Source organism: Monodelphis domestica, chromosome X (assembly GCF_027887165.1).
Source record: "Monodelphis domestica isolate mMonDom1 chromosome X, mMonDom1.pri, whole genome shotgun sequence".
NCBI classification, from domain to species: Eukaryota; Metazoa; Chordata; class Mammalia; order Didelphimorphia; family Didelphidae; genus Monodelphis; species Monodelphis domestica.
The window spans coordinates 8,762,494-8,776,662 of record NC_077235.1 but is presented as its reverse complement, the minus strand read 5'-3'; the positions used below and the strand labels follow the sequence as shown (position 1 = coordinate 8,776,662).

Sequence of the window (14,169 nt, the reverse complement as noted above, 5' to 3'; positions counted from 1 at the left end):
CCAGTTATTGGGTCTTTAACTGTAGACCAATCCTATAAATTGTGCCACTTTGTGACTTCTCTTCATTGCCTCGCCCTTTATTTTCTTGGGCTTTGCTGACATTAAAGAAGCTGAACTTAGACTGGGGATGTGACAGAGGGGGTGGGGATGGGTAGAGAGGGTATAGCCATCATTATGCCATCCTCAGTGAGCCTGAGGATAGACTGAGGAGAGGTAACCAGGAAGTGCCAGCTGCCCCTCGGAGCTGAGAGAAGGCCTTGCTGGGGCTCCTACTCTGCATGAGGAAAGCCAGTATTCACAGGAGGACGTTCTTTTACAAGTTTATGGGGGGGTTCTTCCTTTAGAACAGTTCAGGCTAAATTGGGAAATTACGTGGGAACTGTGCCCGGCCAGGGAGGAGAAAAAGGAAAGCGGCTCTGACAGCTCTTGCCGAGAGTAAACAGGAAGAGGAAAGCAAGCTTTGGTGCAGTATCTCCACCCCCACCCCAATATTTAGAAGGCCTTGTGTTCACCTGATGTTGACTTGTTGTGATAGTGCTAGATAAATACATGGCAAGCAACCAAAAGCCCTGGGATTGATTACTTTAGCCGAATAAACTCACCAGGACAGATAGATAGCCTGGCTGGGGTCAGGAGATAAGCTGAGGGAGGTGCCTGAACCATGGTGAAGTTGAGTAAATGCCTAGCATCCGAGCTACAATCAGAGGCAATATTTGAGCTCTTATTTTCCCAAGTAGAAATTCAGTGCTCTTATCTACTACTCTAGGCCGTCTCTACCGATCGGCATATCTTTCCCTGAAGAATCTGTGATTTAATTGGTGCCAGTGGTAATTGGTGCCAGTTCATTTTCCCATGTCTCAAGGCAGTGTGGTGAAATGCTTCAAGCTCAAGAGGCAAACAGGTCTTGTTTCTGGCCTTGCTTTTGCTGTTGATTTGCAGTATGACCTTGGGATAGTCACTTTTCCTGCCCTGGGCCTCAGTTTCCCCTTTATGAAAAGAAGGTAATACTGTGTGATCTCTATTGCCCCTTCAAGTGGTACCATTTTGAGTCTGATATACTCCCTTTTTTAATTTTTTAAAAATGTATTCTTTATTTGAACATTCTTTTCTTTTTAAAGTGTGAGCTCCAGATTCTTTCCCTCTCTTCCATCTTCTCCTCTACACACTGAGAATGCATGCAATATTATATCAGTTATACATGTGAAAGAATACAAAGCACATTTTCATATTAGCCAGATTTTTAGCATTTTTTTCCATCATAAGACTTTTGGAAATGGCTTGGATCATTTCCCTACCACTCTTACTACTTTAATTTTTAAGATTTCTTGTTGGCTTTGGCCCCAAATTGCATTTTTCTTTGAGGCTTTTTTGGTAGCTGTTTTCACATTGTTATCTTCTCTGGAGATTTTTGTGATCTTCCCTGCCAATGTAAGTAGATTTTTGTGCTCAAGTTACTTTTTTCCAGCCTAGTTTCGACTTTGTACTTTGGATTAAAGTTGGACTCTTCTCACCTTGGGGTGGGGAGGCTCTGTTCCAAGCTTCAAGATTTTTCTTGGTGCTGTTTTTAGAGCTAGTCCTGGGAGTTTGCAAGTTTTCAGTGCTTCCAGGGTGGTGTGATCCTGGGAGAGGTATGGTCACTGTTCTCCTGCTCTCCACTCTGGTCTTTACTCAGGAAGGACCCCTGGGCCCCTGCAGCTTCAAGCACCAGCACCCTTCTTGCCTCAGAGCTGTGATGAGGGCCCCTGCTCCTTTGTGACTGAGCCCCAGCACTCCTTTCCATCCTGGAACTGTGACCCATAACTGCATATATGTAGTAGAATTGCCAGTCAGTGCCAGCAAAGGGTCCGCTGTCATCTCTTTCTGTCTTCCTTCTATCTTCAGTTAGTTTTCCAAAGTAAAGTTGTAAAACTGGATTTGCCAATCAGGGCATCATTTTCTACCAGAGCTTAAGATTAAAGTTTGAAAAGTTAGTAATAGTGGCCCTTACTCGTGTGTGGGAGGCCTTTCTTATGCCATTCCTAGTAAGATAATGTCAGGCAAGAAGATGCTCTGTGGATAAATGGATTAAAGGAATCTTTGTGACTAGGGATTTCACTTGATTTGATTTAGGTCCTTCATCCCTGTATACAGGCTTATTTGTTTAGTTGTAGGGTCTGGGGATACAGCAGAGAAGCAATTTTCCTTGGTGAGCATGAGGTGAGAAACCAAGTAGGTAATAAAAAGGCTCCTCTTTAACATTTGTGCTTCATGCTTTTTGGCAGATCTCAGCTCTTGGACATTTCCGCAATCAACTCTCAAGGGAACTGAGAGCTCAGGGATGTGAACGTAGGGAAATTTGTTCTTTTTCAAAGGCCCAAGGAATAAATCATAGTACTCCACTTATCCTTCCCCTCCTCCATTCTATTACTGGCTTTGCTAGTGGGCCTCATTTGTAGCAGTCTAACCCGTAACCTCCTAGTCAGTCACTTAAACTAATTTGAGTATTTGGAGATACCCTTAAGGAACATTAACCCCTCTCTAATGTGCCAGCATGCAGTACCAAGTTGGATGTGCTGAGCTGCCCCTCCCAATCCCATTCCCTAGGCCAGTGATGGCAAACCTATGGCACAGAGCGCTCCCTGTGGGCAATCCCCCCCCCCCCACCAGAGCTCATTACTAGAAAGGAAGAGGGCCTTGGGCAGAGTTGCTTCCTCTCTCTTTCCACCATGCCTGATGACTTTTTTTTCCACATCCCCCACCCCTCTGCCCAACAGCCCAATGGGAGTGAACAGGGGGTAAGGTGGGCGGCTCACAGGTGGCAGAGCTGGAGGGGAGCAGAGCCCTTGGGCCACTCCCCTCCCCTTCTTTACACTCACTGAGACCATTTCTCTCATCAACCTCCCCTCCAGCCAGCAGCCCAATGGGAGGAGTTTCTTCCTTCCCTATGTGAGATAAAGTAGGGATAGGATACACCTGGCACTCAGTGGAGGGGAGGGGTACAGCATGTGGTTTGGGGGTGGGGATGATCTGGCACTCCATCTCTAAAAGGTTTGCCATCACTACCCTAGGCAGAGACATCCTCCCAGTCAGTTCTGATTTTTTGGACATAGGAGTTGGTCTGACCTAGGTACTTCATTTGCCCTTTTTGCATATTCTCTCTCTCTGTAAGCTTTTCCTCAGGCCCTTGTCAAAAAGGCTATTTTTCTAATTCTTCTCTGGCCTCCCAGGCCTCCTTGGACCAGCATCCTCTTCTGTTTCAATTCCTAGTTTCTTTCCTTCCTGCTTAGGCCCTACTCTGGAGTTCTATCCTCTCATAGCTTAGCTGTCAAGCAGTGATGTTAATTAATGTTAATTATTTCTCAGGCTAATTAATTCTTTTCTTTTCATACCATTCTGCTCTCCTGGTCTTGGGAATGGTTGTAATACTGTACTTGAAAATACTTGCAGCTCAGGAGGATGCTAGATAGGTTTTATATCTCTGTCTGACCCTCCACAGAAGAGATCAAGTTATTGGCATCTTAAAGGCAAATGTTTCTGATTGCAGAGGAAGAAAGTTCATGTGACTGGTGTGTGATAGATTTGGGGCAAAGGGGCTACCCCAAGCAGTGGACAAACTTCTTCTATATGCTAAGCAAAGAGTCGATGACTCTGAGTTCTGACTTTGTGCTTGGAGATGCCTTTGTTTAAGGATTTGGGGGGATGATGGGAGGTAGAGAAGGGGGAGGATAAAGGCTCACCCAAGCCAACCATTAAAGGGACAGGACACGTGGTGATGAGAGTAGTCATTACTCACTAATCCTCCTGAAGGGTCTAGTACAGCGAGGTCTGTGAACATTTCACTGGATTGTTCCGTTAGCTCATTGGTTAGAGCAGGCAGTGGAGGTGGGTGCGAGATTGCCCTGATTTGAGCAATTCACCTCTCGCCAACATTGAGCCAAGCAGTGTGTGTAAGGTGTTGGCCCTGCAAGGACAGTAATAGAAGGAGACCTTGGCCTCACTGAGCTTATATCCTACCAGTTGGAAGCCGGGTGAGGAATGGCATATAGACAGAAACATAAATACAAAGGCTGTGCAGTGAAGCATGCAATAATTTTGGCCAGAAGAAAGCTTACTGCCCATTGGGTGTAGGAGAGGGCACTTCAGCTAAGCTCTCAGTGGAGCTAGGGGTTCCATAGACAGAAGTGGGGAGGGAGAGCATTTTAGGCATTGAGGCAGGGAGTCAGCCTCTGCAAAGGCTCAACACAAGGTGGATGGGCTGTGGTGTGTGGGGAACAGCAAGTAGGGCATTTTGGCCAGGCCCCTAGAGCCCATCAAGGGGTGGGATGGGGAAATTACAAGGTAAGGGAGGAACTAGGACCTGCATTGGAACCCTAAATCAGATTGAGTAGGTGTGTGCGTGCTCGTGCATGTGTAAGAGAGAGAGATACAGAAAATTATGTGGGACATTTCAGAGTTTGGGGTTTTGGAGATGAACTAATTGCCATTGGTAATGACAAGGTACAAGGCATGGCTGTGCTTGCAGGAGGTTGGGGGGAGTGTGGAGAGGAAGCCGGGTGAAATAGCCCTTTATGCTGCCCAAATGGGACTGACAGGTGATGGACAGCAATGGAAGGGGGCTGAGTGCAGGAAGAGGGGTGAGGCATGATGGTGGCTCAGAAGTCTGGGCTCCGTTTGTCTGATTTTCTTAGCTCATGTTTTCATCATGCCCCTTGTCTTCATTCTCCCTTTGACCTGTTCTGTTTTGCTGTGTGTCACTCTGACTTGGGTACCTTCCCTTTTCAGCACCCTCCCATCCCCCCCAACAGTAGATGAATGGCTCTTTGGGGCTGGAACTGTCTTTCAGATTGTGTATCCTCAGGGCCTTGTATACAATAGATAAATACTTAAGTGATTTTTAAAAGAATTGAGTAAAGGCTTCATATGCATTCTCAAATGTGACTATCATATCCTAGGGTCCAAATTTAATTTTTGTCTATAGTAACAAATCTTTGGTTTTTATATTAGGGTTCAAATCCTAGCTCTGCCACTTATTAGTGGCATGACCTTGGGGAGGTCATTTCACCTATAGGCCTCAGTTTCCATATCTGAAATTGCATTTGGTCAACAGAAATATACCTAGATGAAGTTATTGTCTCTTTTAGAAGAGACAGAAGGATTGGAGGAGGCCAGGCTGAGGAATTCTTGATGAGGGTGAGCCTGGGGGGGGGGAAGATGGCTTTCCCCTGGATCTCCTGAGGAGGAGTAGCACCAGAGGCAGCCAGAGAAAATTGGAGCAGTGAATAGAGTTAGATAAAATCCCAGTGGAGGAAGGAGCCTCTCAGGCATTTTTGGCACCTCCTCCCAGCACGTTCATGACTATTCTTTAGGGCAGTGGTGACCAACTCTAATAGAAACAGGGTCACTAAATTGTGGGTAAGGATCCTAAAGGTGCTTATAGACTTAGAAAACCACATCTTCACATTATTTCTGTTCTTTTGTATTTTTTGTTAAATATTTTGTTAAATATTTTGTTAAATATTTCCCAATCCTGTTTTAATCTGAGGCTGAAGCCTGGGCCAGCCTGGTGTCTTTTCTCTTAGCCATTTTCTAAGAAGCTTTTGATGGAAGGCTTCAAACAACAGCAAGTTCACTATCTGCAGATACAGCCCATTCCATTTCTGGACAGCTGATGTTATTAGGAAATTTTTTCATATATTCAAACCCACCTTCCTCTGACTCATGGCCAATGGCCCCTGTTTGCCCTAGGGTAGTCAGTGTCCCAGAAGCCAAGGGAAGGAGGAAAGTTTTAGGAGGGACCAACAGCATTAGACATACCTGTAAAATCTGGGGCAGAAACGGAGAAAGAAGGATTACGTGAGAAGGAGACTTGTGCTTGAGTGAATTTGAGGAGGGTGGTAGCTGGTTGAATGGCATTGTTATGAAAGAGGTGGTGATGCCCCTGGTACTTGTGGAATACCTGCAAATCAGAGGCCAGCTCCTGGCTTTGTAGGTGATAAATCAAACGCAGCAAGGCTAACCTGCCTTCATTTGGGCCTTTGTTCTCTTCTGGGGTTGGGGTTTTCTAGCATCTTACTACTTTGAAGGGTTTATTACTCTGAAGTGTGATGAGAGTCAGGGTAAGAGGGTGATAGGGAGTTAGAGGCAGAATAAGAGGGCCACAGGGGTGTTAGAGTGTGCAATCCTAATTCTGAATCCACAGACCCAAAGTAGAAGATACATTGTCCTTCCCTGGGCAGATGAAAAGGTAGAGTACCTGCCGAGAAGCTCTTTCCAGTGAGGCCAGGCCTCATTGCTGTACACTTCTGTTTCTAATCTTCTACTGCCTGAGCTTTGGTTCTCTCAGATCTTGATAGTATAGTGACTACCTCAATCCCTTGGGTGGTACCCGTGGACTTGGCCCCATCCAGGACATTAGGAGCTACTTTCACCATCCTTGAGCTCCACCGAATTGAAATCGGAAAGAAGGAATATTTTAAGTATAAACGTTACCTTTTGAATCGCTTGAAAATATGCTTTCTCTCTTGCTCTCCCAAATGATGCTAGACTTTCAACAAACTTTATAGTGGCCTTTTACTCAAAGCAATAAGTGGTTGCTGACTGTGTCTAGATTTCAGTGGATTTTTGTGGTTGTGGTTGTGGTGTGTGTGTAGGCTGAGAGATAGGTAGTGGCCTTGAGGAATGACCTTTTTGTCCTCATTCTGGCCTAGCTTTGCCACTTATTAGTGGCATATAGTCATATGTTTGTGCCTCCTTATACCTGCCATGGCATCTTCCCATCTCCTTTGTTTAGATTTTTTCTGAGCTTGTGGAACTGCCATTTAGCATTAGCTGAAGAGTGATGATGAGCCAGTAGGTGTTCCTGGCACTGACCAGATTGGAGTCATTGAAAGCAGTGATGAGTTGGCCAGATGGGGCTTTTCTCTATCTCTCTTCCCCCTCAAGCCTCAGTGTGGCCCGTTAGCTGCATAATACTGATCGAAACTAGTTCCTAATTGGAACAACATGCGTTTTTCCTTGTCTTTCTTCTTTATATTAAATATGACTTTTGTAAACTTAAATTGAATATCGGTCCAGCTAATTAAGCTTGCTTAGTTGGGAACTCTTCACATTTCAGTGAATTTCCAGACACCTTCTCTCTCTTTCTGTCACCTTAAGTACAAGTACAAGCCACATTTTTTATCCAGTGTGAATGGTTAAGTTGATTCTTCTGGGTCAGGGTTCTTAAGTGGGGATCTGTGGACTTGTTTAAAAATCTGTTTGGATGACTGTATGTCTCCATGATTGTTTCATAATCCTCTTTTTTATTTTCTGTATTTGAAAATATTGTTTGGTGTCCAAACTTGACCAGGAGCCCTTATAACATCGAAATGGTTCTGAGCCCTGCTCTAGATTGCCTCTCCTGGTGTTTGGGAGCTTTGGGAGTCAGTACAGGGGCGTCTGAGAAGTGGAACCCAATCCACAGGGAATCCTTCTTTGTCTTGGCCTTTGTATAGGCTTTTCCCTGACCTCAGTGATCTCTCCATTGTCTGCTTTGCTTGGTGGTGACTCTGAGGGGATCACTGAACCAAATTAACTCCATGGTCACATCTGGCATAAATAAACGCTTTCATTCTTGTCACATGTCACAAACAAGGAGCCATCCCATTGGAGGAGGGACTTGAAGCCTTTCTTTGTTCCATAGGGCTAAAGGCTGTTTTGTAACCAGCACACACAATAGCTGTAGTAGGATCTCAGATTTTCTACACTTCTCAGCGAGTTCTAGGCCTGGGAAGATGGGGTCTGGGCAGACAGTGGGGAGATGGTAAAAATAATAGCAAATACTACGCTGCCACTTCTCTAGGGCTCTAAGGCTTGCCAGAACACTTTACATGTGTGAGCTCATTTGTTCCTCACAAGAAGGCTATGAGATGAGGAAATGAAAGGGAAACAACTGGCCATTGGCCATACTCCCTGTGCTATGATCCTTTGTCTGGCAAGGAGAATATTCTCAGTTGGCCAAGACCATCCCTATCATTTTATAGAGATGACAAGGTAGACCTATTGCTCAGTGGTTATTGCTTTGAATTATTTTCCTTTGGGGGTGGTGGTGTAAGAGGTAAAAAGAAAAATTCAACTTTTCCATCGTTTTATAATCATCTTCTCAGAGAGATCTGGAAAGTCAGGCCCTCTAGGCCTTTACCAGTGTACTTCTAGCATTTATTTCTGCATGTAGTTTGGTCAGGACCAGCTTCCAAGGGCCCTTGCTTCTGCTTCCTCATAGTGGAATAGATAGGTAGGTATTGAGGGTGACAGAGGTCTCTGTGTGTGTGTGGATGGAGGTGCCACTGGAGAATAAGCCCAGGAATATCTATTCCATCCACATCTCTTCTCCAACCTCCTACTTTCCCCTCCAAATAGGCTTGCGGAGACTCTGGCTTGGTTGTGTTTCTTTGCAGGTTCATTGTATATTCTCTCCCTCTTTGTCTCTCTCTCTGTTTCTGTCTCTCTGTTTCTCTCTCAACTTCAACTGCTTTTGCTATTTTTTTGTAGTAATAATACCATTTCTTAATCTTCCATAATCCAGTATTATTGTTAATTTAAAAAACCTTTACCTTCTGTCTTAGAACTGATATGAAGTTTTTTTTTTCAGTTTCTAGGCAGAAGAGTGGTAAAGACTATAGACAATGGGGGAAAGTGACCTGCTCAGGGTCACACAACTGGAAAGTATTTGAACCCAGGACCTCTTGCCTCCAGGCCTGGCTCTCTATCCACTGAGCCACCTAGCTGCCCCCCAGTGTTATTTTTTGGGAAAGATTTGGTATACTTGTTTTTTGTTTCTAGACTTACTAACCATCACCAGAGATAAACATTCCCATTTCCATGCCTCCTGCAATTGATATTCCTCTGCCTTTTGGCCAAGGGATTCTTTTTGCTAGCCGAGGAGGTTTCTGAGGTTTTTAAGCCTCCTCAACAAGGCAACTGCTTTTCATCGGTTTAACTGCCTCAAGAAAAGTCAATTCCTTTCATTCTGTTGATCGCTCAGTTTGGGGGGAGTGTGCAGGTTGCTTTTTTTAGCTGGTTGGTTTGGAGCTGCCATAATCTCTTGCACCTCCTCACCTTGATCTTTTCTTCTCCCGTGACATTGATTTGGACTTTTGTTCTCTCAGTTGACTGGGGTACAAACAGCTGATTCCAAAATGGCTACTGTCAAAGCGATCCGTTGCTTCTGGTTGAAAATACAGTAGTAGCACGTCACTTAGCTGGCTAATGAGCAAATCACCCATTCAGAAGAGCCACAAGAAACAGTGTTGGGGAGGTGGCAAAGGGTGCTGACATTCCCCAGAGCAAACTTGTTCATTCCTTCTTGCTCTCCAAAGCCTCCCTTCTTTATAACTTCCCTATTTCTAGCAACCCATCAGCAAGTATTTATCATGTGCCTGCTCTGTGCCAAGTCCTATGCTAAGCCCTAGAGATACAAGTACAGAACTAGCTCTCCTCCCAAGAAGCTTATATTCTAGTGCTTGAGGCAACAACAACATGTATGTCTAGGTTTAAGTATGAAGTGAGACAGCGTAAATACATATCCAATACAAGGTAGTTAGTTATATATGAAGGCCTTTGGGTGGGTGGGTGTGCAGGCACTAGAGTTTGGGGGAATCAGGAAAGGCTTCTCATGCAAGGGGATGTTGGAGCTGCACCTTGAAAGAGAAGAGTCATTCTAGGAGGCAGAGGGATGAAGGGGAGGGCATTCGAGGTCTCTAGCAAGGCTTCTGCCTCAGGCTGTGTGACCCTGGTAAAATGGGGTTCTGGGCATCTTTCTTAAGATGAGACATTGCAGAGAAGGTGCCAACCTGCATTGAGAGAGGGAGTTTCCACACCTGGAATTTTCTGTGCTAAAGAAAGCCAAGCACTCCTGAATTAATGCTTTTGAATTGTGGTGCTAGAGAAGACTTTGGAGATTCCTTTGGACAGCAAGGAGCTGAAATCAGTCAATACTTATAGAAATTATTTTACACTATTCATTGGAAGGGCAAATACTGAAGTTGAAGCTTAAATATTTTGGCCATGTAATGAGGAAACAGGACTCATTGGAAAAGATCCTGATGTTGGGAGATTGAAGGCAAAAGAAGGAGGGGAAAGTAGAGGATGAGATGGATAAATAGTGTCATGGAAGCAATGAACATGAGCTTGGCCAGACTTCAAGAGATAATAAAGAAAAGAAGGGCCTTGTGGGTCATAGTCCATGGGGTTATGAAGAATTGGACTGAATGAATGAATAAGAACAACAACAAAATTGAATCTTGGATCCAGCCCCTGATCCTATTTAAATTCAAAAAGATTTTTGGGCTTAAGATGAAATGTAGGTGAAGTACTTTACATACTTACCACATTTTGTGTGTGTGTGTGTGTGTGTGTGTGTGTGTGTGTGTGTGTGTGTGTTATCCATACATATAAGCTACTGATAAGTCTTGTCGATTGAGGAAAAAAAGATGCCACTGTGTAGAGCTTACTTTGGAATCTCTCTTTCCTGCTTATGTTTTCCAATTATTCAAATGGTGATACCACATGGAGAGGAAGGATACTAAGAGGCAGCATTTATTTAAGAAATACTTCAAGGTTCAGAGTGCCTTCGGTTCTTTATCTCTCTGTGTCCAAATGTCTATACTTGTTTCCTCCAGGATGAAATTAGCATGCGTGTCCTTCCACCCTACTAGAAAAGGATTTTTCCCAATGGAGGTCACTGTGCTATTGATGGAAACTTTTTTTTGAGGGGAGGGTACATTTTAAAATTGACCATTGGCCTCTTCCTATAGAGTACCCTGTTGAATTTACCTAGTGAATTGAGTCCCTTTTGTGTTTTACCCTTGACCCTGTTGCCCTCTTTAGCTCTGGAGAGATCTGGCCCTTGGTTGTGAATTGATTTGCAAACAGGGTACTTTAGGATTTGAGCAGCTTTGTGCTTAGATAATGAAATGCTCCCATGGGAGAGTCTTGGAGAGCTGCGCACTTTGTAAGTTGCTGAGCACACAGGTGCATAGCCCCTGGATTTGTCAAGAGTAGTTTGGTATTTCTAAGGTGCCATTGCGTTTTGCTTTTCAGATAGCTTGCATATCTCCTTTGTTGGACTCTTCTCCGTCTTATTAAGGTGATTACCATGTACTGGGCAGTTGAGCTGACAAGCATTTTCTGGTGACTTTCATTCCCAGATGACTTTTCAAAATTATTTGATTTTCAAGAGTGAACGAATCCTTTTCCTTCTTTTGTCTCACTCAAGGTTTTTTTCCTCAGATCATTTGTCCATCTTTTGTCTGGGTGTGAAGTGTGATGGGTTGGGGTGAGGGCTGGTGCTGACCCCAGCATTGGTGGAATGGAATAAAGTCAGATCTAGCAGTTGCAAGACAACTGGGCCTCCAGTCTCTCCCTCCCATGTATTTCTGGGTGACCTTGGTCAGATATTTTCCATTTTATGGGGCTCATGTTTCCCTTTTGTGGAAAGAAGGGCTCAGACTGGCTGGGCTGTTAGAACTCTTCACTTCTGGCTTTCTATTAATTTAATCACATACTGGACATGTGCATAATGCCTTGGTGCCAGGGCCCCAGCTGGGCGGGCTGGGGTTAGGTTGAAGTTACAACTTTTCCATGTTTGGAGTCATACAGAAAACATTCTTTGGGCTATGTTTTTTGTGAAAATTTTATTTAATTAGTCAATTTAGAACATTTTTCCTTGGTTACAAGAATCATATTCTTTCCCTCTTTCCCTGCCCCCACACTTTCCCATAGCTGACACGTGATTCCACTGGGTTTTACATGTGTCCTTGATCAAAACCTATTTCCATGTTGTTGATTTTTGCACTAGGATGTTCATTTAGAGTCTACGTCCCCAATCATATCCCTTCAACCCATATATTCAAGCAGTTGTTTTTCTTCTGTGTTTCTGCTCCCACAATTTTTCCTCTGCATGTGGATCGTGTTCTTTCTCATAAATCCCTCCAAATTGTTCTGGATCAGTGCATTGCTACTAATGGAGAAGTCCATGACATTCGGTTGTACCACAGTGTATCCGTCTCTGTGTACAATGTTCTCCTGGTTCTGCTCCTCTCGCTCTGCATCACTTCCTGGAGGTTGTTCCAGTCCCCATGGAATTCCTCCACTTTATTACTCCTCTGAGCTCAATAGTATTCCATCACTAACATATACCACAATTTGTTCAGCCATTCCCCAATTGAAGGGCATCCCCTCGTTTTCCACCACAAAGAGCGCAGCTATGAATATTCTTGTACAAGTCTTTTTCCTTATTATCTCTTTGGGGTACAAACCCAGCAGTGCTATGGCTGGATCAAAGGGCAGACAGTCTTTTAGCGCCCTTTGGGCATAGTTCCAAATTGTCTTTGGGCTACTTCTTGAAGGGGCTGCTGATCTCAGGCAAAAATTGGGTGGCCCCTTTATTGAGGGAGGGCCATAGATAGGATTCTTGGTCATATCTTGGATGGACTAGATGACCTCTGAGCTCTTGTCAAATGGGATCCTGATTGGGGAGAAAAAATTGAGAGTATTACAACTCTGATAATTATAAAAGATAAAATCTGGTTGGCCCAGGCAAGTGTGGGAGAGCACTCTGAAAAAAACCAGTCTGAAAGCACAAACAACTTTTTCTAGTTTAGCCAGTGTCTGTTATAGTATATAGATGCTTAAGGTGAATAGACAGTTTACAGGGGCAGCTAGGTGGTTAGGTGGCCTAGAGATGGAAGGTCTTGGGTTCAAATGTGGCCTCAGACACTTCCTAGCTGTGTGACCCTGGGCAGGTCACTTACTAGCATTGCCTAGCCCTTACTGCTCTTTTGCCTTAGAACCAGTACACAGTATTGATTCTTAGACAGAAAGTAAGGACTTACCAAACAAAGAACAGGCTATTTAGGAAGAACCTGAGAAAAGTAGTTTTAGAATGAAATGATGTGGACACTGTGAGTCATTTCCCCCAGAAGCCATTTCAGTATCTTCAGCTTGGAGAGCAAAGTAGAATCTTTCCAAGGGTAAGCCATGATTAAGTTCTAATTGAGACAGTGATTTTCCTGACATTCATGTGAATCTTGGTGTGTTGAGACAGAGGCTCTTTTCATCGAAGTCTCATATAAGAGGGGAAAAACCATTTCAGCAAAACAAATCAACGTAGCAAAAAATGTCCAACATTATTATTATCCAATCCTTTCACCTGTGCAGTGAAACAGGCTGATCTGCCTTCACACAGCTCATCTCTGGGGCCAGGCATCACAATTATAATTTTGAAAGATTCAGCTTTGGTGATGTTGCTTTTCTTTTCTTTTTTCCCTATTGAAGTTACATCCTTTCCTTGCACCAGTTAATAAAAGTCTTTTAGTGCTTTTCTGCATTTATCCCATCCACCATTTTTATGGTAACAGTTATTCTGTTATATTCATGTATCACAACTGTTTTACCCATTCCTTGATCACTAAGTAGCTGCTTTGTTTTCAGCTCTTTGCTGCCACTCAAAAGTACAAATATAAGCATTTTGGGAGATATGGATCCTCTCCTTTGGTCATTGACCTATTCGGGGCACGTCCCTAGTGGTGGGATCTTTTGGCCAAAGGATGTGTTCATTTTAGTCACTTTAATTCCAAGAGACATTTGTTTAAAGTGCCAGTAACTTGTAAGGCACTGTGCTGGGCAAAGACAAATCTAAAATACTGGCTGCCCTCAGGGGACTGACTTTCTGATGATTGAACCAGCAGACAGCTAAGTATGTGAATGGTAGTTCAAAGAGAAGGGAAAAACCCACTAGTATGTAAAGGAGACCCGAAAGTGTATTTCTTAAGATCTGGCATGTGAGCAAAGCCTTGAAGGAAGCTAAGGATATGAAGAGGTGGCAGTGAGGAGGTGTGCCTCCTAGGTGTGTGCAAAGCTGTGGAGTTTGGAGATGGGGTGTGGCGGCCAGGGGACCCTCAGTGAATGTGTTAGTTTGGCCTTTGAACTTGTGTTGTCGAGGTTTTTTAATTCATTTTTTTAAGATGACAGGTTGCACAAGAAGAATTTTGCTTTTTCATTACATATCATGTAAATAAGATTGTAAGGTAATGATGTGACCTTTTAAGTTGTGAAAGTTTTTCTTTCTTTTCTTACAGGGCATTTGCCCGGCGTGAGGTGATGGATCATACAATCCACAGAGGGGAGCTGCTAGCAGTAATCACTGACCGG

At 43.9% G+C, this 14,169-nt stretch overlaps 1 protein-coding gene across 16 annotated transcripts in view; it reads left to right on the top strand.

Moving 5' to 3' along the window:
* The window catches only part of KLHL13 (kelch like family member 13), a 296,890-nt gene that overhangs the window by 197,119 nt on the left and 85,602 nt on the right, over positions 1-14,169 (top strand). For 15 of the 16 annotated variants that reach the window (XM_056809598.1, XM_056809589.1, XM_056809599.1 and 12 more), the window contains one exon: positions 14,097-14,168. The exons of the other annotated variant lie outside the window; for it this stretch is intronic. In XM_056809598.1, coding sequence (XP_056665576.1) covers positions 14,119-14,168 — 50 coding nt within the window. In that variant the 5' untranslated portion in view covers positions 14,097-14,118. The remainder of the gene's footprint in view (positions 1-14,096; position 14,169) is intronic. 16 annotated transcript variants of the gene reach the window in all.